Source organism: Dendrobates tinctorius, unplaced genomic scaffold (genome assembly GCF_039654945.1).
Source record: "Dendrobates tinctorius isolate UK_male_01 unplaced genomic scaffold, ASM3965494v1 ptg000223l, whole genome shotgun sequence".
NCBI lineage: Eukaryota > Metazoa > Chordata > Amphibia > Anura > Dendrobatidae > Dendrobates > Dendrobates tinctorius.
This window is the reverse complement of record NW_027361890.1, coordinates 17,653,548-17,680,750: the sequence shown is the minus strand read 5'-3', so window position 1 is coordinate 17,680,750 and position 27,203 is coordinate 17,653,548. Positions and strand designations below refer to the sequence as shown.

General features: G+C 48.5%; 1 protein-coding gene across 4 annotated transcripts in view; it reads left to right on the top strand.

The window, feature by feature from the left end:
• RBL1 (RB transcriptional corepressor like 1) overlaps window positions 1-27,203 on the top strand; it is a 139,143-nt gene that overhangs the window by 54,199 nt on the left and 57,741 nt on the right. For 2 of the 4 annotated variants that reach the window (XM_073555364.1, XM_073555366.1), the window contains exons 9-12: window positions 6,396-6,559; window positions 6,636-6,748; window positions 7,652-7,755; window positions 16,802-16,939. In XM_073555364.1, coding sequence (XP_073411465.1) covers window positions 6,396-6,559; window positions 6,636-6,748; window positions 7,652-7,755; window positions 16,802-16,939 — 519 coding nt within the window. Of the gene's footprint in view, window positions 1-6,392; window positions 6,560-6,635; window positions 6,749-7,651; window positions 7,756-16,801; window positions 16,940-27,203 lie in introns of all 4 variants that reach the window. The other 2 variants (XM_073555363.1, XM_073555365.1) reach the window with 1 other exon arrangement.

Here is a 27,203-nt window from a genome sequence, read left to right as displayed (position 1 = left end):
ATACTGCAGGGGAGGAGTTAGTTAAAAACTGTTCACTCTTCAATTGATATGTTCACTTCAATTTTGCAGGCCAGTGCAATAAAAACAAAACACAATGTGTTCTGTTTTTTGCCATGATCTGAGACCCATAACTTTTTTTTTTTTTTCTCACTTCATTGGGGGACACAAGTGACCCATGGGTGTATGCTGCTGCTAGGAGGCTGACACTAGGCAAAAAAGTTAGCTCCTCCTTCGCCGTGTACACCCACCAACTGACATGAAGTTATAATATTTTGCAGACTGTAAGACTCACCCCAAGTTTTGGGGAGGGAAATAGGAAATTTTTTTCTTTAACAAATTGGTGGTGCGTCTTAGTCTGACTTTACGGTAGCTTACCAGGGGCCTGCGGTGAAGTAGGATAGCTCCAGCATGAAGCTGGCTGGGAAGGGGGCTGTTTTGTGGGCCTCGGGCCGGGAGGAAAGGGTATCTCGGCACTGCAGACCCTGGGCTATCAGAAAATTTTGGCATTGAGCAGAGTCCCCACACTTTCCCATTTCTTTCCCTGTAGTGAGCTTTTGGAAAATGGTTGCCGGAGACAGCGCATGTGCAGATTAGGATTTTTGCTCCTGAGGTTTTTGGGGAACTCGCAACTTTCTTTCCGTTCCCCCTACCTGGTGTTCCACAAGGACAAGGTGGTCCTGTGTCAGATCCCATTCTTTCTGCTCAAGTTCGTTTCCTGGTTACCTTAATGGAGACATCGTGTTTCCTTCACCTTTATACTTACCACCGATGCCTCCATCTTGTGCCAGTCATTACACTGGCTACCTATTGGATACAGGGTCCAATATAAACTCATCTCTCTCACCCACAAAGCTCTCCACTGTTCTGCACCGCCTTATATCTCCTCTCTCATCTCTGTCTATCGCCCTACACGTGCCCTCCGTTCTACAATTGACCTAAGACTAACATCCCCCGTAATCCGAACCTCGCACCTCCGTCTCCAAGACTTCTTTCGTGCTGCTCCAGCTCTCTGGAATGCACTTCCCCAGACGATCAGACTAATACCTAACCCTGACCTATTCAAGCGCGCTTTGAAAACCCATCTCTTCAAACAAGCCTACCACATCAACTACTCAGCAAGCTAACTTTGCCCTGTTCCCTCCTTCCAAATATTATTCTGAATCTGCACCCTACTATTCATCTGTCTCTACACCCTTCATGCACATGATAACTGCACTTGATACTTGTCTATTGCACTTAAACACACGGGCTGATGACCGGATCATGCAGCTTTATATGAAAATCCCTATTATAATTGCCAGACCTGAATTAACAAGCATTTCTCACCTACTGTGCCCCCCCATTTCCTTGTAGATTGTAAGCTTGCGAGCAGGGACCTCACTCCTAATGTCACTGTTTGAATTGTCTTAACTCGTATTGAATTTATTGTCTGTACATGTCCCCGCTTAATTGTAAAGTGCTGCGGAATATGTTGGCGCTATATAAATAAAAATTATTATTATTATTATTACCATGTATACTCGAGTATAAGCTGACCCAAGTATAAGCCGAGGCACCTAATTTTGCCATGGAAAATTAGGTAAGCTTATTGACTCAAGTATAAGCCGGGTATGCATTGTCCCCTCATCCCTGTCCTGATGTGTAGCTCCCCCGTCCTGGTGTCCCCTCATCCCTGCCCTGGAATGTGTGGCACCCCCATCTTGTTGTCCCCTCATTCCTGTCCTGGTATGTGTGGCTCCGCCTGTTGTATGCATGGCTCCTCCAGTCTCCTTATTGTATACATGGCTGGCTGGGCTCACACACACACACACACACACACACACACACACACACACACACACACACACACCCATCATTATATTGGCTGACAAACCATCTTTGTGCCCCATCATTGTGGCTGGCTGCCCCCATCATTGTGGCTTGCTGGCTCCCCGCCCTCCTTGTGCGGTCCTTATATCTCTGATGGTAGCGGCCATCTTCTTCCTGTGCAGAACGTTCACGTGATACCGCATAATAATTAATAAATTTTATTTCTATAGCGCTGACATATTCCGCAGCACTTTACATTTCAGAGGGGACTTGTACAGACAATATACATTACAGTATAACAATAATCAGATCATAACAGATACCAAGAGGAATGAGGGCCCTGCTCGCAAGCTTACCATCTGAAGAAAAAAGGGGAGACACGAAAGGTGGGTGGTAACAGTTGCTCTGATTGTATGGACCAGCCAAAATGTTAAGTGTGTAACAGTACGGATGCAGAGGGCTAATGGATGCATAAAGCATGTGGGAACATGATGCGGGGAACCTGGTTATGGTAAAAAACATTTGGCTGTGCCACATAGGGATAGATTAGGTTAATGTGTTGAGGCGGTAGGCCAGTCTGAATAAATTCGTTTTCAGGGCACGCTTAAAATTGTGGGGATTGGGGACTAATCGTATTGACCTGAGAAGTGCATTCCAAAGATTTGGCGCAGCACGTGTATAGTCTTGGAGACGGGAGTGGGAGGTTCTGATAATTGAGGATGCTAACCTCAGGTCATCAGCAGAACGGAGGGCGCGGGTAGGATGGTATACTGAAACAAGGGAGGAGATGTAGGGTGGTGCTGAGCAATGAAGAGCTTTGTGGGTGAGGGTAATAAGTTTGTACTGGATTCTGGAGTGGATGGGTAGCCAGTGTAATGACTGGCACAAGGTAGATGCATCGGTGTAACGATTGGCGAGGAATATGATCCTGGCAGCTGCATTCAAGACAGATTGGAGGGGGGAGAGTTTGGTAAGAGGGAGACCGATTAGAAGGGAGTTACAATAGTCGAGACGAGAATGAATAAGAGAAATAGTCAGAGTTTTTGCAGAGTCAAAAATAAGAAAAGGTCGAATTCTAGAAATGTTTTTGAGGTGCAGATAACACCGCTTATTAAAATAATATGCTCTCCACGCCTTTGGGAATGGAGATACATGCATATTCATTACCTTAATCAGTGGTACCACGTGACCGCTCTGCACAGGAAGAAAATGCCAGCGCTGAGACCATCGGATATGCAGGGACCGCACGAGGAGGGTGAGTATGATGCCTTCAAGAAGCCAGTGGCTGCAGCTGTCACTGTGCCACAGACGCCAGCTCCTGCCACTGCTCCCCCCTCCCCTGCTGGCTTTCTGGACTGTGACTCTTGTATAAGCTGAGTGGGGCGTTTTTAGCAGAAAAAAGTGCTGAAAATCTCGGCTTATACACGCGTGTATATGGTATGTCTCTCATCCTCGAGCGGTGGCTAAACAAGTTGGACTTGGTGAGAGGTCTATATCTCTACCTCTACAGAATGGCACACTTCAGATTCTCTGTTCTTGTAATGCCCGACGGTCTTTTAAGAGGCCTTCCTGCTTCCAGAGCTACCACTTCCCATTGGATTCATTCTGCCATTCTGGAAGCCTATCTAGTGCATCCACTCAGGGTCACTACTCACTCACTGGGACCTCCTGGGCTGTTCTTCACCTGGGGACGGCTTTGCGGCTTTGCAAAGTTTACTACATAGTCTTCCATTCATATCTTCTCAAAGCTCTACAGAGTTCACACCTACGCCTGGTCAGTTGCAAACCTCAGTAGAAGGGTCATGCAAGCCTGAGCTTAGGCTTTAGTACTGTCCTTTATGCCCACCCTTGGGACTGCTTTTGGTCGACTTGTCGTTACCTGTGTCCTCTAGTGAAGCAATAGGAAAATAAGATTTTGGGTACTCACCGTAAAATATTTATCTGAGCCTTGATTGGGGGACACAGCACCCGCCCCTTGTATAAATTTGGTTATCTTGGTTCAGCAGTGGTGTTTTCAGATACGTTCTTGCCTTTTTGTTGCTTCTCCTACTGCTTTCTCACTAACTGATTAAGTTTATGCCAGTTGGTAGGTGTACACTTCTAGGGAGAAGCTAACTTTTTTTTTTTTTGCCTAGTGTGAGCAGCATAGAGTCATTATTTCCTGTGCTCCCCGAGTGAAGGCTCTGAGAGAGAGATTTTAAAATGAGTACCCAAAATCTCTATATATTTTTTTTAAACTGTTTTGTAAGCACTTTATTTTTTTTTGCATAGCAACTTTGTTCAAATAGGATTTCATTTTCTTGTTAAGATTTGACGAGCAAACAGCAGCAATTCTGTTTTGGGTATTATTTTTTTTTTCTCATGGTGTTCAATGCGTGGGATAAAGGTATAGTTTTTATAGCATGGATCAATGAGTTTGTTTTTTTTATGCTTTGCTACTTTTGCATAAGAAAAACATTTTAACAAATTATTTTTCCCCATTGTGAGTTCTATATCATTTTGCTACTTTCACTGTGAGGGATAAATTATATTATGATAGTCACTCTGTGGTGGGTTGATGGGCTGAGAGCTGGAGCACTCTTCCTTGTCCAGCTTTCGCATATGAGGGATTAAATTGCTAGAATTTAGAGCCCTGATTGATCCAGGCAGTTAGAGCAGAAGCCAGGCTGTGTACGTCACTAGGGTTCTTGCAGCTGTTCACACTGCAGAACCTATCCTGTGTTTCATTACTGACATATATCGTATGTCATGCTGACTGTAAAGTGATGTGCTCATAACTGATGTCATAGTATTAGAGGGTTACAAAAACCTTAAAATAAACCTGCCTGCAAGATTGTGCTTAGTAACCTACAGTGTCAGGTTGATGCCATTATACGGATTTAAAATGTTACCTGGGTTGATGTTTAATTTTTATTTCCAGTTTTCAGTTAATGAGATTCTTGTGCTTCAGGGCAGCCTGTGTGGGGTCTTTATGGTGCTCTACTTACATATTTATCTGTATGGCTTTTGACAGGTCACTGATCCCTCACTGACCTGCCTCCTATTTTAAATACTGCATAGAATTGTGGTTTGGGGAAAAAAAAAATCATTCTTCAGGCAGACGCCTGCACTGTAGCATGAAGCGGTGGATAATATGCCTGTTTTTCATGTTATCAGGGATCAGTGACCTGTCATAAGCCATAGAGATGCATAAGTAAGCAGAGCACCACATAAAGACCACCCTCCCCCCTACAGCCCCGCCATGGAGCATGAGAATCTCATTAACTGAAAACTAACAAATACAGATTAAACAACCACCAGCCGAATCTTTTTAATCAGTATTAACGGCACCGACCTGACACTGTGTGTAGGTTAGGTTCACATTTGCGTTCAGGAGGGCTGCGGATGCTTTTCCGTGCGGTCGCTACACACGTCAAACCGTCGCATCCGCATACAACGCATATCCCTGCGTACCCACTGTTAGGTACGCAGGGAAGTGCAGGACGCATACATAAGTAGGTGGAGCTTCAGGGAGGAAGAAAGGAGGAAGTAGGCAGCCATCCGCAGCCCTCCTGATCGCTAGTGTGAAACCAGCCTTACTGTGCACAATTCTGTTGACAGATTTCTTTTAATACTGCAGAAACAAAGAGGAGAGAAAAATGGCTTCCACAAATACTGTTTATAAAAATGCAGAACTGTCTTTTCAAATTGAAGCATACATTGTCTATTTCCTACTGAGATCGAGTATTCTTTTCACAATGGTCCTGTCTAAATGTTCAATAAAATTAACAAAATTGCAGAGTACTTGCCCAAACTGACATATTCAGGCAGACTAATTAGTTGGGTGTCTCCCCTATCTCTAACTTGCTGTCCACTGCCTGTTGTGATGTGCAGTTTCTCTAGCCTTTGCGATAATGAGAAGAATTACAGGAAGTGGAAAGAGATAACACGGTAGTTTGACAATAAATGGCATCACCCAACCATTAACCATGAGTGGAGAAAAAGTTTTGATGTTATCATTCATATTCTCAAAAAAAAAAAAAACCCAAAACAAAAATTCTGCTGGGGTATGTAAACTCTTGAGCACAACTGTATGTATGCGTATGTACGTACACATGCATACATATATCTGTCTTGCTGCCCACATAACCCACACTAAAACAGCTTTTGGTGCACATATGTGCTGTGCACAAATTGTTCCAATTCTGACAGCACAATACATTCTGGAACTACACTTTCCTCTATTCCCAATGCATTTGCCATTGCACGAGACAAGTAAACCATTCAGAAGCCCGCCTCTTATGTTTGCATGAAATTTGACAGGAGAGCAGGGGCAAAGAGACAAAGACCTTAAAGACCTTTTTAAATCATAATGACATTATGATTTAAAAAGAGAAAACACAGTGGTTGGACAATAAATGGCTTCTAGCCAAGCATCTGACCAAAATTGTAGTGGAAATGTCATCAGAATTTGGTAGTGCGGCATGTCAGACCTTGGGCCTAACACCTAGGTCAGTGGTGACATTGCTGTCAGAGTCTCCTGGTAAATTACTGGCAAATTTTGCCAGTAGTATTATTTGCTAATGTAATATATTATTCCACAGAAGAGGTCATTTGCTCCGTCCACTCCATTAACTGGTAGACGATACCTGAAGGAGAAGGAGGCTGTAATCACTCCTGTCTCATCAGCAACACAGTGTGTGAGTAAGCTACAGAGCATGGTGAGCGGACTCCGGAATACCCCTAGCGACCAGCTGATTACTATCTTTAAGTAGGTATCAGCTATACTTATTTTCTTGCTGCTATATTAGTGGAGGAAGTGTCAGACGTGCGTTGTTTTGCTCTAGGTCATGTGCCCGCAATCCAATGGAAAATATACAGAACACTGTGAATGACATCCAGAGGCGCTTCTGTCATCGTTATACTCAGCCATCAGTAGATCAGCCTGGTTCTCATATTGGTAAGCTGCAGAAACCATTTGCTTGGACTTTTTTTTTTTTTTTTTTTAATACATTTGGCATTACTTTTGCAGCAGTGATGTCACCACTACAGTGCACATCACCTGCTACTTCGGCTGAGCTCAGTGATTGTCTACAGATGTGATGTGCTCTGTAGTCCATGTATGGCAGCTTATGAAACAAAAGCAAATCAACAGAGGAGGGAAGCAAGTCAGCAGGATTGTGCTTTTTCTTAGTATATGTATAAATATATATTCATTATTTAAACTAGGGGGCAGGGCAGTGAGGGATCACTGACCGGTCAACAGTCTGCATTATGAAAACCTAATCAGAGCACCACATGAAGCCACCCTAGAACACGAGCATATCATTAACTCAAAACTGAAAATACAGATTAAACAACCACAAGACCGATTTCATCAACCAAGGTTTCGTTTTTATCAGTATAAGGGTGCCGACCTGACACTGTCTGTAGGTTACTGTGCACACTCCTGCTGACAGGTTCCCTTTAAGGCCTGTTTCACACTTCCGTTTTTTCAAATCCGTCAAAATCCGTTGTTTTCCGTAAAAAAACGGATCCGCCATTTTTTGCAGGATCCATTTTTTTGTCCCATAGACTTCCATTACGGTTACCGCGGATCCGTCAAAAAAACGGATCCGTTTTTTTAAAAACGGATCCGTTGGCATCCGTTTCCGTCAAAAAAACGGAAACGGATCCGTTTGGCGGACACAAAAACAGAAGTGTGAAACAGGCCTAAACTTAGTTCAAGCTGATGGGCTGAATACATTTATTTGTAGAAAAGCCCTCTAACCAGTTTAATAGAAAATCCTGAACTGTAAGTTTTGTATATTAAAGCACTCATGTACATTAATAAACGAGGCCCGTCTTTGTTTTCTATTTTCAGACTTTGCTGTTAATCGATGGAAGCTGGCCGAGATTTTGTACTATAAAGTACTAGAATCTATTGTTTTTCAAGAAATCAGAAGACTTAATGGGAAAGACTTAACGGTAAGATGAGAAACTACCTGACTTTTCTTAGGATGGGTGCCCACGATCCGAATGTAGCAGCGCTTTGGCCGCAGCTCATGTTTGCTGTGTACAAAGCACTTCTGTCTACTAAATGCAGATACATCCAAATGTGTTTACTGAACCGTGCAGATTTCTCTCCTGCTTCATTGAGGGACACAGGAAACCATGGGTGTATGCTGCTGCCACTAGGAGGTTGACACTATGCAAAAAAAAAAAGGTTAGCTCCTCCCCAGCAGTATATACCCACCAACTGGTTGAAAGCTAATTAATTTTATCTTCGTGTCAGTAGGAGGTGGACACGGGCTGTTTTCAACCCCGTATCTACCTTTTAGGTTTGTTGTGTTTTATTAATCATCTCTGTTTTTCAGATTTTGCTTGTGATCTGGGTGATGGAGTGTGATTGGTTACTCCGCTCTCCCCCCTAGAGACCGGGAGCACAGTGTGGGAATGCGTCACTACTGTACCTTCTCGTGTCTACCAAGCAAAACCTCATGCCTCATAACACTTCAAGCGTGTTTTGGGCATCCGCAAGACCGAAGATGCGGACCGGTCCTCTCCACTACCCCCTGTGCCGCCCGCCCTCCAGAGCTGGTCGTTCAGGGGTAGGAAGACTGAATTGTTACCCGACGGCCACTGAAGTCATTTCAGTGGCCCAGAGGTCTGCATGCAAGTCCGTCTTTTAGCGCCAGTTCTGCGAAGAGAGATGCGGATCTTCAGGACAGGTATTCCAGGCGGCAGCAGGGGGCTCCATTTATTAAAAAAAAATTATATATTCTGAGGGGGTATAAACATCTGCTCCAAATAGCCGCCTTCTGACTCCCTCGGCCATCCGCAGCGTCTACAGCGCCCTCCCTCTCCCCATGAGGCTCCCAGCACAAATTTAGCTCTCGGCTCCTTTCTAGGCTTACTACAGGGCTAGGCCACGCCAGCCAATTGCTCACGCCCTCCAGCCTATCGGCGCGGTCCTCTCTCCCCTGGCCTGGCAACTCTGCTCACCTTTTTCCTGCAGACCCGGCTACACTGCACGCCTCCCTCCCTGTCATAATAGAGCGGGAAATCTGCACGCTTTACAGGCTCCACCCATGATCCGGCGCCTTCTCCACGCCACTCTGCAGCCTGTCACACCGCAGCTCTCGGACTCCATCCTGCTACCTTTGCAGCTCTGCCTATTGGTCTGCTCCAGCCAGGATCCAGGTCTGTAAACTGTCACTGGGGGGGTCGGCTCTCATCTCTTGCACTTCTACCCTGGCACATAGTTCATCACGCTCTTCCTTTCTATGTCTAACTCTAGGGAGCCTCACTCCCACCCTCCTCCCATTGTAGTACACTTTGCATGTTCCTCCTGTAACAAGAAGTTACCCTCTGATCAGACCCAATCTCTCTGCCATAATTGCATATCGTCTAACATGTCTTCCCAGGATCCCCCCGCTGCTCGCAACGAGAGTGCGCCTGCTCCCGAGTGGGTGACATCTCTATCTCAGTCGGTAGCTGACCTAACCAAGGTGTCTCACACTTTGGTCTCTGTTTTGGAACAGCTTTTTAGTCCTGCACCTGCTAGGGGGTCTCAGTTAACTCCCTCGGATGCGTCTGTTATTAACCCCTCGCATAGGCAAAGGGATTCTCCTTCTCGCAGGAAATCTAGAGCTTCAAAAGAGGACGCCAGCTCCCTCCCTGTCTTCTTCATCTGACGCTCCAGAGTCACTAGTCAGACCCACGTTCTGAGTCAGATTCAGATCTGAACTCTGCACAGGTCTCCAAACTGCGTGACACGGTGGATAGTTTAATTGTCACTATTAATGAGACTCTGAGTTCTCTCCTTCTGAACAGAATGGGTCTTTCAGGAAAACGAAGCACCCTTCCCGTGTCTTTGCCAACCACAATGAGTTCAACAGGACCTTCGAGGTGGAATGGCAGCACCCAGACAAGCGTTTCCAGAGAAGAAAATCCTTGAGGGTCCTGTATCCTTCTCAGCCTGACCTGCTTAAGTGGGCAGCATCTCCTTCTGTGGACCCTCCGGTCTCCTGGCTGGCCACAAAGACCTTGCTTCCTCTGTCTGATAGTTCCTCTCTAAGGGAACCCTCCGACGGACACATCGAGTCTCTGGCCAAGTTTGCCTTTTGAGGCCGTGGGCTTTTCCCTCTGCCCATCCTTTGCGGCTACCTGGGTGGCCAAGGCAGTCCCCGCCTGGGCAAAGCATCTCCGCATCGTCTCTGGGGCCCGGGCCGACGAACTGGCGGACCACATCAGCCACGCGGGAAAACACCTTTTCTCCTACGCCTCATTGGGGTACACAGAGACAGTGGGTGTTATGCTGCTGGCCACTAGGAGGACACTAAGTAAACCAGAAAATAAGTTAGCTCCTCCCCTGCAGTATACACCCTTTCGCTGGCTGAGATTTCTCCAGTTCTTGCTTAGTGTCTATAGGAAGCACTTGGGTCTGGTTTCAGACCCCACCAGTTTTATTTTATTTTTGAATTTTCTGTAATTTTTATTTTTTAATTAACGGAGTTAAGGGGGCGACGGTTCATTTCTACGGCCTGCTCTCCACCGAACCAGGCAAGCATGCAGAGTATACCTTCCCGTACACTTTCCTGCGACAAATGGGGCTGATTCCTCTGACGATGGTTCCCTTACGGTCGGTATTCCACGGATACAAGGGCAAGCGCAACAGGACGAAGCACAGGAGTGCATGGAGAGGACTTGAGCAGCGCTTTTCGGATGCCCTGAATCAGCCCCAGAGCTCTCAATCCCCCTGCCACAGGGTGGATCGATTGAGCAATACCCCTTTAAGACCCTCCTCCAGCTCTGCTACATCGCCCGGAGGATGAGACACCTGCAGCTGGAAAACCCCGGACAGCACGACCTGCCTGAGCACAGGAGTGGAGGTATGGGGTCGGTCCTTGTTTCTGGGAGAAGAGCTGACTTGGCGTCAGCGGCGGTACACTGGCGCCCGGTCGCATCCCCCCCGGCGGCGCTTATCGTGGGGAGGCCAGAAAATTAGACCCCGTTTTTTCTGGCCTACTAGGCCGCAATTTAAATGGCGCCTACCGTTGGTAGGCCAAAAATTTAGTCCCTGGCTTTTCCGGCCTACTAGGCCGCAATTTGAGTAGCGCCGCCAGCGCTAACGTCGCCGCCCCCTCCTCTTGGCGCCTTTCATTCCTTACGAGACGCGCAATTCTAATCTCAGGGGACATGTCTTTTACCTCAGCTGCTGTTAACCCTTTCAGGAGCGCTATGTCTCAATCTAAGGAGGCTAAACGGGCTGCTAAGAAGCACACTGCGTTTTTTACCGTGTGTACCATTTGCAAGACTGCCTTGCCCAGTGCCCAGACTAATCCGTTATGCACGGACTGTGCCCCGGCCTGCACTAAAACGCCGCTGCCGACGGGCCTCCTGCGTTTAGTACCCGTGAGTGGGCTGTGTCCCTGTCACGGTCGGTGGAGTCTGACCGTGGCTATATTCTCCCTCCGGGAGGACTCTTTAAGCCAGAAGGCACCCCCCCCCCCCGAGCAGGGCTCTGGCGTCAGCCGGAAACCGTCCACCAGCAGGGGCCATACTCGTTCAAGGGATGGTCAGGTCTCTAGAAAGCGGACCCATGACGTGTCCCCTAGTCACGTTCGCGTCTCGGCATCGGCGACTCCTGTCTTTCGCTCTCCCTCTCCTGAGGTTCACAGCGAGCACGACTCGGAATTCGAATCTGACACGTCAGCCCCTCAGAATCCCCCAACTGATCAAGAGTCGCTTGATTCTCCTATAGAATAAGTCAACAGGATTCTGAAGTTGGATGAGGAAAATCTTCCCGCTCCAGCATACCCTATCTCATTTAAGAAAACCAAGCGTGTGCGCAGGTTATTTACCAGCCATCTGGTGTTTAAGGAAATTGTCCAGAAACATAGGGATCGGCCACATAAACGTTTCACAGGGCAACAGTCTACTCAGGCTAAATACCCTTTTGCTCCACATCTAATGAACGATTGGTTACAGTCCCCTTCGGTGGACCCTCCTGTATCGCGTCTTGCTTCTAAAACGCTCCTATCTGTTTCTGAGGGTTCCTCAGTCAGATTGACTGCCTTGCCCGTTCAGTTTTTTGAAGCTTCAGGAGCAGCGCTTTTTCCATCTTTCACGGCAATTTGGGTCACTAAGGCAATGGCCGCTTGGGCAGAAGTCTAGATTTACTTCCTTCCAGGGCACCACTCTTTCTCCGGAGGCAACCACTGTCGCCAGGCAGATAATTCACGCAGCGGACTTTGTAGTAGACGTTTCTTTTGATGCCGCCAATTGTGCGGCTCAAACTGCCACTAATGCGATCTCCATTAGAAGAGCCCTATGGCTCCACGGCTGGTGAGTGGATGCCACATCTAAAAGATCCTTGACTTTTCTCTCCCCTTTCAAACGGGTCTTCTTTTTGGAAAGAAACTGGACCAGCTCATTTCTGATACTACCGGGGGAAAAAGTAAATTCCTTCCTCAACAAAAGACTGTTCGGCCGTTTCGCAACCAACAGCTGACGTGTTTTCAATCTTTTCGCAACAATTCCGGTTGGTCCTCCTCTACCTTCTCTTCCGGATCAGGTCGGTCCCCGCGCGGAGACAGAGGCTCCCAGGTCTCATACAGACCTAACCGCTCTTGGAAACCCAGGCCTAGGGTTTCTGGATCTAGGGGAGCCAGATCTCCTAGATCTACCCAAATGACTTGTTGCGGTATTCGGCGGACACCGACAAAGTTGGCGGTCGCCCACTTTCCTTTAGCCAGACGTGGATCGTGGTCGTCCACGACAAGTGGGTCAGGGAGCTGGTGTCCTCCGAATACAAGATAGAGTTTTCCTCTCCCCCTCCAGCTCCGTTTTTCCTTTCCTCTCCCCCCAAGAAAAAGACAAGAGCCTTCCTTCGGGCTGTTCAGGCTCTGCTAAGGGACGGAGTCATCATTCTGGTCCCTCATCACGAGAGGTTCAGGGGATTTTATTCAAACCTTTTTGTGGTTCCAAAAAAGGACGGGACGATGCCACCCATTCTGGATCTCAAACTGTTAAATCAGTTTGTCAAGGTACGGTGATTCCGAATGGAATCTCTCCGATCAGTTGCCGCTTCCATGGAAAAAGGAGAGTTCCTAGCATCCATCGACATCAAGGACGTTTACCTTCACATTCCAATCTGCCCGTCCCACCAGCAGTTCCTGCATTTTGCAATTCACGAGGAACACTTCCAGTTCGTTGCCTTGCCCTTCAGACTCGCCACCGCCCCCAGGGTCTTTACCAAGGTCATGGCGGCTGTCATGGCCATTCTCCACTCTCGGGGAGTGATGGCGTTACCGTATCTGGACGACCTGCTCATCAAGGGTCCGTCCCTTCCAGCGTGTGAGGAATCCGTGGATACAGTATAACAATAAATACACTTTCTCGCCTGGGGTGGAAGATAAACTTCGAAAAGTCTTTCCCAAAACCGGCTCAGCAGATTTCCTTTTTAGGAATGATCTTGGACACTTCCCGCGGGTGGGTCATTCTCCCTCCAGAAAAAACCCAAGCCTTACAACAGGCAGTGCGGACTCTTTCCCGACCAGTTTCTCACTCCATTCGTTTCAGCATGAGAGTACTCGGAAAGATGGTGGCAGCGATGGAAGCTGTTCCATTTGCACAGTTCCACCTCTGTCCCTTACAACATGCGTTGCTGTTAGCTTGGGACAAGAACCTTTTCTCCCTGGACCGTCGGATCCTTCTGTCCCTGCGGGTCAGGCAAGCCCTCAGGTGGTGGACACTGAGTTCCTCCCTGAATCAAGGGAGGACTTTTCTCCCAGTAAGTCGGTTGGTAGTAACCACCGACGCAAGTCTTCTCGGCTGGGGTGCGGTCTTTCGTCACCACACGGCACAGGGTCGTTGGTCAACCCGAGAGTCATGTCTCCCCATCAACATTTTGTAGATACGAGCAATCAGATTAGCTCTACGGAGTTTCCACTATCTCCTCGCAGGTCACCCCATCAGGATCCAATCAGACAACGCCACGGCTGTAGCGTATATCAACTGCCAGGGAGGTACCCGGAGCAGGATGGCCATGCACGAAGTGAGTCACATCCTCCATTGGGCCGCGACCAACCATTTGCCCATCTCAGCAATCCACATCCCGGACGTAGAAAATTGGGCGGCAGATTTTCTCAGTCGCCAAGGCATTGCCTCGGGAGAGTGGTCTCTTCATCCGGAAGTCTTTCAGCAGATTTGTCATCGTTGGGGGACTCCGAATGTGGATCTCATGGCCTCAAGACTAAACAACAAGGTTCCTCGGTTCATTGCCCGATCGCGCGATCCATGCGACCACAAGGTTCCTCAGTTTGTGTCCAGATATCGCGACCCGCTAGAAATTGGATCCGATGCGCTAGCGATATCCTAGGCACAGTTCTCCCTTCCGTACCTATTTCCTCCTCTACCGCTAATCCCCAGGGTAGTCAAAAAGATAAAAGCTGAGGGAATTTCCATCATCCTCATCGTCCCGGATTGGCCACGAAGACCCTGATACGCAGAGTTGGTCAACCTCCTAGCGGACATGCCATGGAGACTTTTGGATCTCCCGGACCTTTTGTCGCAGGGGCCCCTCTTTCCACCAGAGTTCTCAGTCACTCAATTTAACTGTTGAAGCCATGGTTTTGGAATCAGCTGGGTTTTCTGATCCGGTCATCCAGACTGATTAAAGCAAGGAAGCCTTGGTCTTCTCGAATTTACAACTGAACATGGAAAGCATATTTCCGCTGGTGTGAAGCTCACCATATCGTTCCAATGGTTTTTCACCTCCCATCCATCTTGTCTTTTCTGCAGTCGGGTCTGGAGTCCGGACTGTCCCTTTAGTTCTATTAAGGGACAAGTTTCGGCTCTGTCAGTTCTGTTCCAAATGAATTTGTCCATTCCTCGACTTCTCAAAACATTCACCCAGGGAGTTTTTCGCTCCGGTCTCCCCTACCATCCCCCGGTGGATCCCTGGGATCTTAATTTGATACTCGACGTCTTAGAGGAGTCTCCGTTTGAACCACTGCGTGAGATCTCTTCCACATTCCTTTCCTGGAAGATCGCTTTGGTCGCTATCACTTCAATTTGAGCGGTCTCTGAGCTAGCCGCGCTCTCTTGTCGTTCTCCTTACCTGATCTTTCACCAGGACAAGGTGATCCTACGTCCGGTTCCATCCTTTCTTCCCAAGGTGGTTTCCGGTTTTCATCTGAATGAGGACATTGTGCTTCCATCTTTTTGTCCGTCTCCTCACCCCCGAGAACGGTCTTTGCACAAACTGGATCTAGTGAGAGCTCTACATGTTTATCTGTCCAGGACTGAGCCTTTCCGGCGGTCATATTCTCTGTTCCTCATCCCAGAGAGTCCACAAAGGGGTCTCCCTGCATCCAGGTCTACCATTACACGATGGATCCGTTCCACCATTCTGGAAGCTTACCTTCCTAAGAGGTAGAGCACGCCCACTGAGAATCACGGCACACTCCACGCTTTCGGTGGGGGTCTCCTGGGCAGTTCGCCATCAGGCATCGGCCTCGCAGCTCTGCAAGGCTGCTACATGGGCTTCCGTTTATATTTTTACTATGTTTTACAGGGTTCACACTCATGTTTCATCGGATGTGAACCTTAGTAAAAAGGTCCTGCAAGCGGCAGTGGCCTGAGCTCTGACTGGCCTAAGCTCTGACTGAGCTTCTTCCCACCCTTCTGACTGGTTTGGGACATCCCATGGTTTCCTGTGTCCCCCAATGAAGTGAGAGAAAGCTAGAGTTTGGGTACTCAACGTAAAATCTTTTTCTCTGAGCCTTCTTTGGGAACACAGCACCCTCCCTTGTTTATTGTATCAGGTTCTGCTGTTATCTGTTACATTGTTTCTGTTACGTTCTCTACTTCTACTGCTTTCTCACTATCTGTGATTAGCTTTCTGCCAGTTGGTGGGTATATACTGCTGGGGAGGAGCTAACCCTTTTTTTTTTGCATAGTGTCAATCTCCCAAGTGGCTGCAGCACACACCCATGGTTTCCTGTGTCCCCCCAATGAAGGCTCAGAGAAACAGATTTTATGGTGAGTACCGAAAATTTTGCTTTACCGCAGTCAATACATTTCTATTGGTGCAAGAATCGCATCCATGTTAGTCTCCGCCGGTGATCCGCAGGCATCTGTGAACGCATAGTGGACATAGGATTTCTTGAAATCCCGTGGTCACGGCTGACCGTTGCGGGTTTAACGCTGCATAAACACGCAGTGTCAAACCAGCAGGAATTACTGATCGTGCACGTACTCTTAAAGGCCCCGTCACACATGGCGAGATCGCTGCTGAGTCACAAGTTTTGTGACACAACAGCGATCTCACCAGCGAGATCGCTGTGTGTGACAGCAATCAGCGACCGGCCCCCCTGCCGGGATCGCTGCAAGAAACCTCTGGACATTTTTTTCGTCGCTGATCTCCCGCTGGCCAGCACGCATCGCTGCGTGTGACAGGCGGGAGACCAGCGATCAGCTGGTAACAAACGTACACATCGGGTATCCAAGGGACGCGCCAGGAGATTCCGGGGATGCAGGCGCACCATCTGCTGGTGGAGGACTTGAACAGCAGGCACACTTGTCTGCTGCTCCGGGCTCGCTCCTCACCTCGGCGTGCTGATCGCTGGTGAAGCTGTCTGTGTGACAGCTCACCAGCGATCACATAGCGACTTACCAGCAATCCTGACACGTTGATATCGTTGTCGGGATCGCTGGTAAGTCGCTATGTATGTGTGACTCCAGCTTTAGAGTAATGTATTCAGATGATGAGGTACAGTAAAGTTTGCAGTTGCAAGACTGTTGCAGCTGTTTGATTCAGCTACAGATTCTATATGTGGGTGAAATATATTTTTAGTTACACATACTTCCTTTGAGAACTGTAATTGTTTTGTGGCCTAATATCAAGTATTTGTATGAGCTACAGTTCTAACGCAATTTTACTTCAAAATTTGACTTCATTCTACAAACCTATACATCGTCATTGTAAATCTAAGTGTCTGTACCTTTTTTTTTTTTTTTTTTGTAGGCGTTACTGGAGCAGGATATTTTTCACCAGTCTCTGTTGTCATGCTGTCTAGAAATTGTGCTATTTGCTTACAGTTCTCCTCGAAAATTTCCTTGGACCATCGAAGTACTTAACCTTAGTCCGTTCTATTTCTATAAGGTAAATGAGCTGGGGGGTAGATATTGTTGCAAGGCTCACCTTCCATAGTCTGTGCAAGAGGTTATATAAAAATGGTCCTTAATGACCAGGAGTATTTCAGTTTTTGAATTTTTTTTTTTACTCCCCTTCTTCCCAGAGCCCATGATTTTTTTTTTTTTTGGTTAATATGCTCATGTTAGGGCTTGTTTTTTGCGGGAAAAGTTGTACTTTCTAGGCTATGTGCCCATGGTGCGTGTTAAAACGCACACCAAAAACCGGACTCCTTCCCAGAAATCGCACGGTTTTTTCCACGCGATTTCACCGCGATTATGATCGCGATTTTGCCGCGATTATCGTGTGCGATATTCAAGCACTTTCCAAGCGATTTGAAGCATCGCTTGGAAAGTGATTGACAGGTTGGTCACACTCGTCAAACATAGTGTTTGAAGAGTGTGACCAGGTTTTTACTATTGAGGCCGCCTATGCGGCATCAATAGTAAAAGATAGAATGTTAAAATGCTAAATAAAGTAAAAAAATCGGTGTATATTTACCTTCCGGCGTCCCGCGCTGCATTCCCGGGCCACAGAGTTCCCAGTAATGCCTTGCGAGACCTGTGATGACGTAGTCTCGCGTTACTATAGCGATCTCGCGAGACCACGTCATCACTGGACCTGCCGCAAGGCATTACTGGGAACGCTTAGGCCGGGAATGCAGCGCGGGACGCCGGAAGGTAAATATACCCCGATTTTTTTTATTTTTTATTCTTTTTTTTTTACAGGGGTATGGTACCCAGGGCCTGGAGGACAGTCTCCTCTCCTCCACACCGTTGCTACCAACCGCACATGAGACGCTTAACTTCCCGCATGGTGGGCATAGCCACATGCGGGAAGTAAGCGATTTTCATGCATTCCTATGGGTGCGGAATCGCGGCACTTCTTTGCGATTCCGCACAAAAGAATGAGCATGCTGTGATTTTTTCCGCTATGCGATTCCGCCGCGTAAAAAAGCGCAGCATTAGCACAGCATGTGCGGAATGCCATAGGAATGCATGGGGGGCGTTCTGTACACGATTTTTTAAACGTTTTCGCTGTGTTTTTGCGCAGAAAATCGCGGCTAAAACGCTTAAAAATCGCTACGTGGGCACACAGCCTTAGGCTAGTTTCACACTAGCGTATGGCGGAGGGCTGCGGACTTCCTCTGCGAAGGGTAGGCCGTGGGCGAGCTATCTTTAGCATTGGGTACGCAGGCTGTGCCGATGTATGCGGATGCCTCCGCATGCGTCGTTTTGACAGTGCAGCGACCGCACCAAAATGCAACACGTTGTGTTCGGCGCAGGTCGCCGCACCGTCAAAACGACGTATGCGGAGGCATACGCATACATCGGCACAACCTGTGCACCCAGTGCTAAAGATAGGGTACGCACGCCGAGGTAGGTGGAGCTTCACAGAGGAAGTCCGCAGCCCTCCGCACCTCAGCCATATGCTAGTGTGAAACTAGCCTTAGCACCATTGGTTTTAACATATCGTGTACTGAAAAACGGGAAAAAAATCCAAGTGTGGTGAAATTGCAAAAAAAAAGTTCAATTCCACAATTGTTGTTTGGGGTTTTTTTATTACCATATTCACTGAATGCTAAAACTGACCTGCCATTATTTCTGCTTCGCCTCATTGGGGGACACAGGACCATGGGTGTTATGCTGCTGCCACTAGGAGGACACTAAGCAAATACATAAAGAATTAAACTCCTCCGCAGTATACACCCTCTGCTGTCTCTATCCTGATCCAGTTCGTGCTTAGTGTCTGTAGGAGGCACTAGGTTCTGGCTTCAGACCCCGACTTTGTTGTGGGTCTTTTTTTTTTTTTTACTTTTTTCTCCATGGATCGAAGGGGCGACAGGTCTTTTCAAGGTCTCAATCTCCCAAAATCATCAACAGGCGGGAACGCGGAGTGTCGTCTCCCCGTACCCCCTCAAAGCCATGCCTGGGATCTCTTTAGGGGCGACGGATCCCTTTAATGGGTTTGCTCTCCCCACACACAAAATGGACGGGAACATGGGGTGTCGCCCCCACGTACCCCCTTCTGGAGTCAGGCCTTCAGCCGGACAATTTGCCCTGCCCTTCCCAAAAGTTTACCTGAGGTACTCTGGCAGAGGCTCCCATGTGGCATCCGTGCGGCTCGACTGCACCACCACTGCAGACCGTGGCTGATATCAGGAGGCGAACGAGCCCTCTCCACTTCCCTATCAAAGGGATGGTGGATTGAGGATGAATGGCGCGGCCAAAAATCTTCCTGTGGCCCAGCACACACGACGCTGCTGCTTCTTCCCATCTGTGAGTAGCGCAGTGTCCCTGGTCGGGGGAGGGGGGCTCCCTCTCCATGTACCTGTGTAGATGTCCGGGCCCTAAGGGAGATGGGCTCTTACCGCAGCTGCTGCTGCAAATTTAGTCCCTGGCTTCTGGCCATAATAGGCCCAGCTCCGCCCACCTGGCGGCTCCGCCCACTTAAGCGCTTCTCACTCTGAGCGGGAAGCCCTGCGGCTGCATCCCGACTCACTGGCCTTGACTCCGCCCACTTTCTCTGGCGCTTCTCATTCCTCACGAGAAGCGCCGACTTGTTCTCAGGCTCTACTTCCTGGCGCGTGTGTAACAGGGCACTCAGGAAATATACAGGCTGGGGGACACTATCTCGTTCACCGCAAGTGTGACTTCACTGGGAGCATAGACACAGGACCTAGGTAAGCTAGTACACAGCAATTAACCCCTTCCCCGCAGCAGCCTCTAAGCAGCAGGTAATGCAATATGTCTCAATCAAAGGCATGTAAGAAGGCTGATAAGACACACAGTGGTGTTTGCCTCATGTACCGTATGTATTGCCCCACTACCATGGAGACACTGTACCGCAATCTGTGCCACCTGCGACCCCTCATGAGCACAGGAGCCCCCTGCTATAATGCTGTCCCTAGTGGACCTAGTCCACCCGAGTGGGCCACGTCCTTGGCACAGTCCATGACTTCTGTGGCTAAAGCTATAGAATCCTTCCGTGATTCCTCCTCAAGCCAGGGCATCACTTTTCCTCCCCCATGGAAGGCCCTTCAGCCACACGAGCCTTCCTCAGACAGGGGCCGGACTGCGGCAGAAGATATACAATCTTCTAGAAAACGTCCCCATGGCTCGTCCCCCAGGCACTCTGGTGCCTCGGCGTCCGCAAGCTCTGCTTCCCACTCCCCCCTCACCAGGGGTTTGCAGCGAGCACGACTCAGAATACGAGTCAGATATTGCAGTAGACCCGGACTCTCTAGAGTACCAGGAGTCTCTAGATTCTCTCATCGAAGAGATTAATAAGGCTCTGAGAGCAGAACCTGGTACTAGTGTGGATCACACTGTGTCTTTCTAAAGGACCAAACATCCTCAAAGGGTTTTTGCTAACCACCCTTAGCTTACGGACATTGTTCAGAGGCATAGAAGTCGCCCGAACAAGCAATTCACAGGGCAAAAGCTGCTGGAAGCACGGTACCCTTTTTGAATCTACTCTAAGAAAGGAGTGGATGGAGTCCCCTGCAGTAGATCCACCCATGTCACGGCTCGCTTCCAAAACTCTCCTGTTTGTCTGACTTCTCGTCTATTAAAAACCTCACTGATCGACAGATTGACAAACTTGCTCTGTCAGTCTTTGAAGCTGCTGGAGCAGCACTTTTCCCTTCCTTCGCCACCACCTGAGTGACCAGGGCTATAGTTGCCTGGGCAGAGGCTCTAGTTAAGACCGGTTGAGACAATAGCCTACCTCCTGATGCGGTCAGTCTTGCTTACCAGATTGCCCAGGCCGGCGGTTTACGTTGTGCATGCCTCCCTAGATGCTGCTAACTTTGCCGCGCTTGCATACACAAACGCTGTTACCATCAGGAGAGTCCTATGGCTCCGAGAGTGGCTGGCAGACTCTGCTTCAAAGAAATCTTTAACTTCCCTGCCTTACCAGAACGGGCGTTTGTTCGGAGATAAACTTGACCAAATTATCTCGGATGCTATTGGGGAAAAAGCAAATTCCTCCCTCAGCAAAAAGACCCAGTCGGCCTTTTCAGATCCAACACCAGATTCGCTTCCAACCTTTTCACAGTACCACAAGCTGGTCATCCGCAACCGCTTCCTCTAGCTCGGCCCGTCCCCCGCGCAGTGCCAGGGATTCACAACCTTCATTCAAGCCCTCATTCCTGGAGAAACAGACCCTCCCGGTCCGGGCCCAAGGGTACCTCTTCCCGCATGTCCTCTGCTCAATGACTCATTGCGGTATCTGGAGGACACAGACAGGGTAGGCTGCCATCTACCCTTGTTTCGTCAGGTCTGGCTAGCTGTCATTCACGACCAATGGGTCAGAGATCTGGTGTCCTCTGGATGCAAAATAGAATTGGCGTCTCCCCCTTCAACACGCTTCTTCCAGTTGCGTCTTCCAAAGACGCGCATGCAGCTCCATTTTATCAGGCCATATACGCTCTCCGCATCAATGGAGTCATCGTCCCGGTCCCTCACACGGAAAGGTTCAAGGGGTTTTACTCAAACCTGTTCGTGGTCCCAAAGAAGGAAGGAACCATGCGCCCCATCCTAGACCTAAAGCTGTTGAACAAGTTTGTCAAAGTGTGTCATTTCAGAATGGAATCTCTTATTTCTGTTATCACCTTGCTGGAAAAAGGGGAATACCTCGCGTCTGTCGACATCAAGGACACCTCTTCACAATCCAATCTTCTCAGGTCACCAAAGATTTCTGCACTTCGCCATAGGAGACGAGCACTTTCAGTTCATGGCCTTGCCCTTCGATCTCGCCACTGCCCCCCAGAGTGTTCACCAAGGTCATGGCAGCTGTCATGTCTATTCTGCACTCTCGGGGCGTGGTGATTCTGCCCTATCTGGACGACCTCCTCATCAAGGTATCGTCCCTTCAGGCCTGTGCGGAGAGTGTCAGCGTCACTGTGGACACTCTCTCGTTTAGGTTGTCTAGTGAACCTAGACAAATACTCCCTAGCCCCATCCCAGCAATTCTCAGTTTTGGGGATGATCATGGACACTTCCTGAGGGTTAGTAATTCTCCCTCCAGAAAAGATCTCGGCGCTGATCTGGGGAGCCTGGAAGCTTTCTCTTGCCTGCCTCCACTCCCTGCGGTTCAGCATGCAGGTCCTGGGGAAAATGGTAGTGTTGATTTCAGGCAATACTGTTTTCCCAACTACATCTCCGTCCTCTGCAGCAGGCATTGCTGTCAGCTTGGGACAAAAATCCAGCCTCCCTGGACCGCCGGTTTCGCCTGTCCCCCCTGGATCAGGCAGTCTTTCAAGGGGTGCACGTCAACGTCCTCATTGGGTCAAGGAAGGTCCTTTCTTCCGGTCCACTGGCTGGTAGTCACCACCGACGCCAGTCTTCTAGGTTGGGGAGCGATTTACTTTTTTTTTTTTTTTCTTTTTTTTTCCCATCCCCATACGGCTCAGGGACGCTGGTTCATTCAGGAATCACGTCTCCCGATCAATATCCCCGAGATTCGGGCAATCAGATTAGCCCTTCATCGATTCCATCAACTTTTGGCCAGCCGGCCCATTCGGATCCAGTCGGACATCGCCACGGCCGCCGTGGTGTACATCAATCGTCGGGGGGGGGGGGCATGCGATGCTCGAAGTAGTACACATTCTGCAATGGGCCAAGACAAACCATTCAGTCATCTCTGCAGTTCATATTCTGGGAGTAGAGAATTGGGCGGCAAATTTTCTTAGCCATCAGTGTCTGGCCTCGGGAGAGTGGTCCCTTCATCTGGAAGTTTTTCAGCAGATTTGTCAGCGCTGGGAACTCCGGATGTAGACCTCATGGCCTCCAGGCTAAACGCCAAAGTTCCAGCATTCGTAGCTCGGTCCCGCGACCCATTAGCCATCGGTCGGATGCCCTGGTGCTTCTGTGGCATCAGTTTTGCCTCCCTTACATTTTTCCGCCGCTTCCGCTGATCCCACGGGTCATCCGAAAGATCAAGGTGGAAGGCATCCCCGTGATTCTCTTTGCACCAGACTGGCCACGCCAAGCGTGGTACGCGGAACTAGTGCAATTAGTCGCTGGCGGTTACCGGACCACCCAGACCTTCTCTCTCAGGGGCCCATTTACTGCCAGAACTTGAGTGCTGAGTTTAACGGCCTGGCTATTGAATCTTGGATCCTAGCCCAGGCCGGTTTCTCGCAACAAGTAGCGTCCAACATGATCAACGCTCGGAAACCTACTTCCATGCGCATTTACCATCGTATTTTGAAGGCCTTTTTCTCGGTGTAAAAAACATGGATGTTCACTTGTGTTTTCTATCCCTTCCATTTTGGAGTTTCTCTAAGCAGGATTAGATTCAGGCCTGGCACTGGCTTCTTTCAAATGCCTAATTTCAGCCCTATCTGTCCTGTTCCAGCGAACGGTATCTTCCAAATCGCAGGATAAGACCTTCATACAGGGAGTGTCGCACCTTGTCACGCCCTACAAGATACCACAAACCATGGGACATTAATTAGGTCCTTAGGTGCCTTGCAATAGGAATTGGCGGCTTTGTCTTGCAAACCTCCATTTCTGGTCTTTCACCAGGACAAGGTGGTGTTAAGGACGTCTCCGTCCTTCTTGCCTAAGGTCGTTTCTTTTCATCTGAATGAGGACATAGTTTTGCCCTCGTTCTGCCCAGCTCCAGTCCATCGTACTGAGAAAGCTCTCCACACTTTGGATTTGGTGAGAACACTCAGGAAATACATTTCCAGAACAGTGTCTTTCCGCAAATCGGATTCCCTCTTTGTGCTTCCGGAGGGACACAGAAACGGCCCACCTGCTTCTAAAGCTACAATAGCCAGATGGATCCGCTCTGCGATCCAAGAAGCTTACTGTGTCAGAGGTCAGCCTATCCCGGCGGGGATCAAGGCACCCTCCACTCGGTCAGTGGCGGCTTCCTGGGTCATTCGGCACAGCAAGTTTGCAAGGCTGCGACTTGGTCCAGCCTTCACACGTTTTTTAAGCATTACAACATTCATTCTCAAGCCTCTTCAGATGTGGCCCTTGGCAGACAAATTCTGCAATCTGCAGTATCAATCTGTAGGCCAGATTTAATCGTTTGGTACACGAGGTTTCAGCTGTTGCTCTGTTTCCCACCCAGGGACTGCTTTAGAACGTCCCATGGTCCTGTGTCCCCCAATGAGGCAAAGGATAAACAGGGATTTTTGTGTGTACTCACCGTAAAATCCTTTTCTCCGAGCCAATCATTGGGGGACACAGCACCCACCATGTTAGCCTATTGGCTTGTGGTTGTTCCTTTTTTTTGACATGTTGCATTTTTTGTTCGCTATCTGTGAGCTTCCTACTGCTTTGGCACCGATCTGGTTCAGGATAGAGCCAGCAGAGGGTGTATACTAAGGAGGAGTTAATTTCTTTGTGTATTTGCTTAGTGTCCTCCTAGTGACAGCAGCATAACACCCATGGTCCTGTATCCCCCAATGATTGGCTCGGAGAAAAGGATTTTACAGTGAGTACACACAAAAATCCCTGTTTTCTCCAGATCATTACGAGTTCACAGACGCCAAACATGTATATGTTCTTTTCTCTCTTGCCTCATTGGGGGGGACACAGGTGTATGCTACTGCCGCTAGGAGGCTGACACTAACTGAACACAAAGTTAGCTCCTCCTCCGCAGTATACACCCTCACGCTGGCTCAAAGCAAACCAGTTAAGTGCAAAAGCAGTGGGAGAACAAAAATCAACTTTGATAACACATGTACAACATGTCAAGAAAACCCACCTATCAAAAAAGGAAAACAAAATGAGCCATCAGGCTAACAGGGTGGGTGCTGTGTCCTACAATGAGCGTCTCGGAGAAAAGGATTTTTACAGTGAGTACCACAAAAATCCTATTTCTCCTTCGCCTCATTGGGGGACACAGGACCGTGGGACATCTTAAAGCAGTCCCTGGGTGGGAAACACCCATCGGATTAGCCATAAGTACTAACTGTCTATAGGTGCGCTACCGCTGCCTGGAGAATCCTTCTGCCATTGCTTTGAAAATATATGTAGATTAGACCAGGTTGCAGCCTTGCAAACCTGTTCTACTGGTGCCGATGGGTCCAAGAAGCGCCCACCGCCCATGTGGAGTGTGCCCTGATCCCTGCTGGAACAGGTGTGCCCCTCGGTAAGATTCCTGAATAGCTAAACGAATCCAAATGGCAATAGTCAACTTTGAGGCAGCAAGTCCCTTTCTGCAGCCCTTGGGGAGCACGAACAGCATGTCTCTCTGACAAAAAGATGCCATTCATGACACATGCCTCCTGAGAGCTCTCACTAGATCCAACGTATGAAGGCCCTTTTCCACACGGTTTACTGGTGCTGGGCAAGACAATGTCTTCGTTAATGTGAAAAGAGGAAACTACCTTTTTCAGGAAAGGAGTGGGCCGGTCTGAGAACCACCTTATCCCGGTGAAAGATCAGAAATGGGGCTCGACAGGATAGAGCAGCCAACTCCGGAACCCGTCTGATTGACGTTATAGCAAAGAGAATAACCACTTTCCATGAGTTATGTTAATGAGACATCCTGCAGTGGTTCGAACGGAGATTCCTGCAGAGCACTTGGGACCAGGTTAAGGTCCCAGGTGTCCAGGGGGGCTCTATAGGGAGATACCACGTGGGAGACCCCCTGAATGAAAGTCTTTACTTGCAGGTTGGAAGCAATCCTGCGGTGGAGAAGGACAAGATCTGTCCTTTGAGGTAGCTCTGTGCTAGATCTGAGTCCAGGCCGGTTTGAAGGAATTCATCCAGTTGGAAGAATGTCTCAAGTGGGGTACCACAGGGCTCTGTCCTGGGCCCTGTATTGTTCAACATCTTTATCAACGATTTAGATGAAGGAATTGAGGGTAAACTGATTAAATTTGCTGATGACACAAAGCTAGGAGGGATAGCTAATACTAGAGAAGAGAGAGAGAGGATTCAAAAAGATTTAAATAAACTGGAGAAGTGGGCAGCAACTAACAGAATGGTTTTTAACAGGGAGAAATGCAAAGTACTACATCTGGGCAATAAAAATGAAAAAAGCATATATAGAATGGGAGGAATAGGGCTAAGTGACAGCACATGTGAAAAAGACTTGGGTATACTAATAGATCACAGACTGAATATGAGTCAACAGTGTGATGCAGCAGCAAAAAAGGCAAATGCAATTCTAGGATGTATTAACAGAAGCATACAGTCTAGATCACGTGAAGTAATTATTTCCCTCTACTCCTCTTTGGTCAGACCTCATCTGGAATATTGTGTCCAATTTTGGGCACCACATTTTAAAAAAGACATCAACAAACTGGAGCAAGTTCAGAAAAGAGCGACCAGAATGGTGACCGGTCTGCAAACCCTGTCTTATGAGGAAAGGTTGCAGGATTTGGGAATGTTTAGTTTGCAAAAGAGAAGACTGAGAGGAGACTTAATAGCTGTCTACAAATATCTAAAGGGCTGTCACATTGTAGAAGGATCAACTTTATTCTCATTTGCACAAGGAAAGACTAGAAGCAATGGGATGAAGCTGAATGGGAGGAAACACAGATTAGATATTAGAAAAAACTTTTTGACAGTTAGAGTGATCAATGAGTGGAACAGGCTGCCACGAGAAGTGGTGAGTTCTCCTTCAATGGAAGTCTTCAAACAGAGGCTGGACAGACATCTAACTGGGATGATTTAGCGAATCCTGCTTTGAGCAGGGGGTTGGACCAGATGGCCCAGGAGGTCCCTTCCAACTCTACGATTCTATGATTCTATGAATTCTAAAATGTTGGGAATGGAGAAAGTGAGCGGAGGACGACCGTGGTCTCTGCACCACGCAAAAAAGACTTTCCAGGTACGGTGATAGATACGTGCCGAGGCGGGCTTCCGGGCGCTAATCATTGTAGTGGCCCATCCCGGGAGAACCCGGCTTGGGTCAGGATCCATGATTAAATGGCCAGACCGTTAAGCACAGGGCCCCTGAGTTCTGATGGTAGATCGGACCTTGGTAAAGTGGGTCCAGACGATCTGGTAGCCGCCATGGAATCTCAGCAACTAGTTGCACTCTGCGTACCATGCCCGACGAGGCCAGTCTGGGGCGACCAGGATTGCTGGGACCCCTTCTGACTTGACTTTCCTGATTACTTTCGGAAGCAGTGATAACGAGGGGAAACGTGTACTGGAGACGAAATTGGTTCCACGGCAGAACCTAGGCGTCCATGGCGATGGCCTCTGGATCCCGGGACTGAGCGACAAACTCGGGCACCTTGCCTTTTAACCTGGAG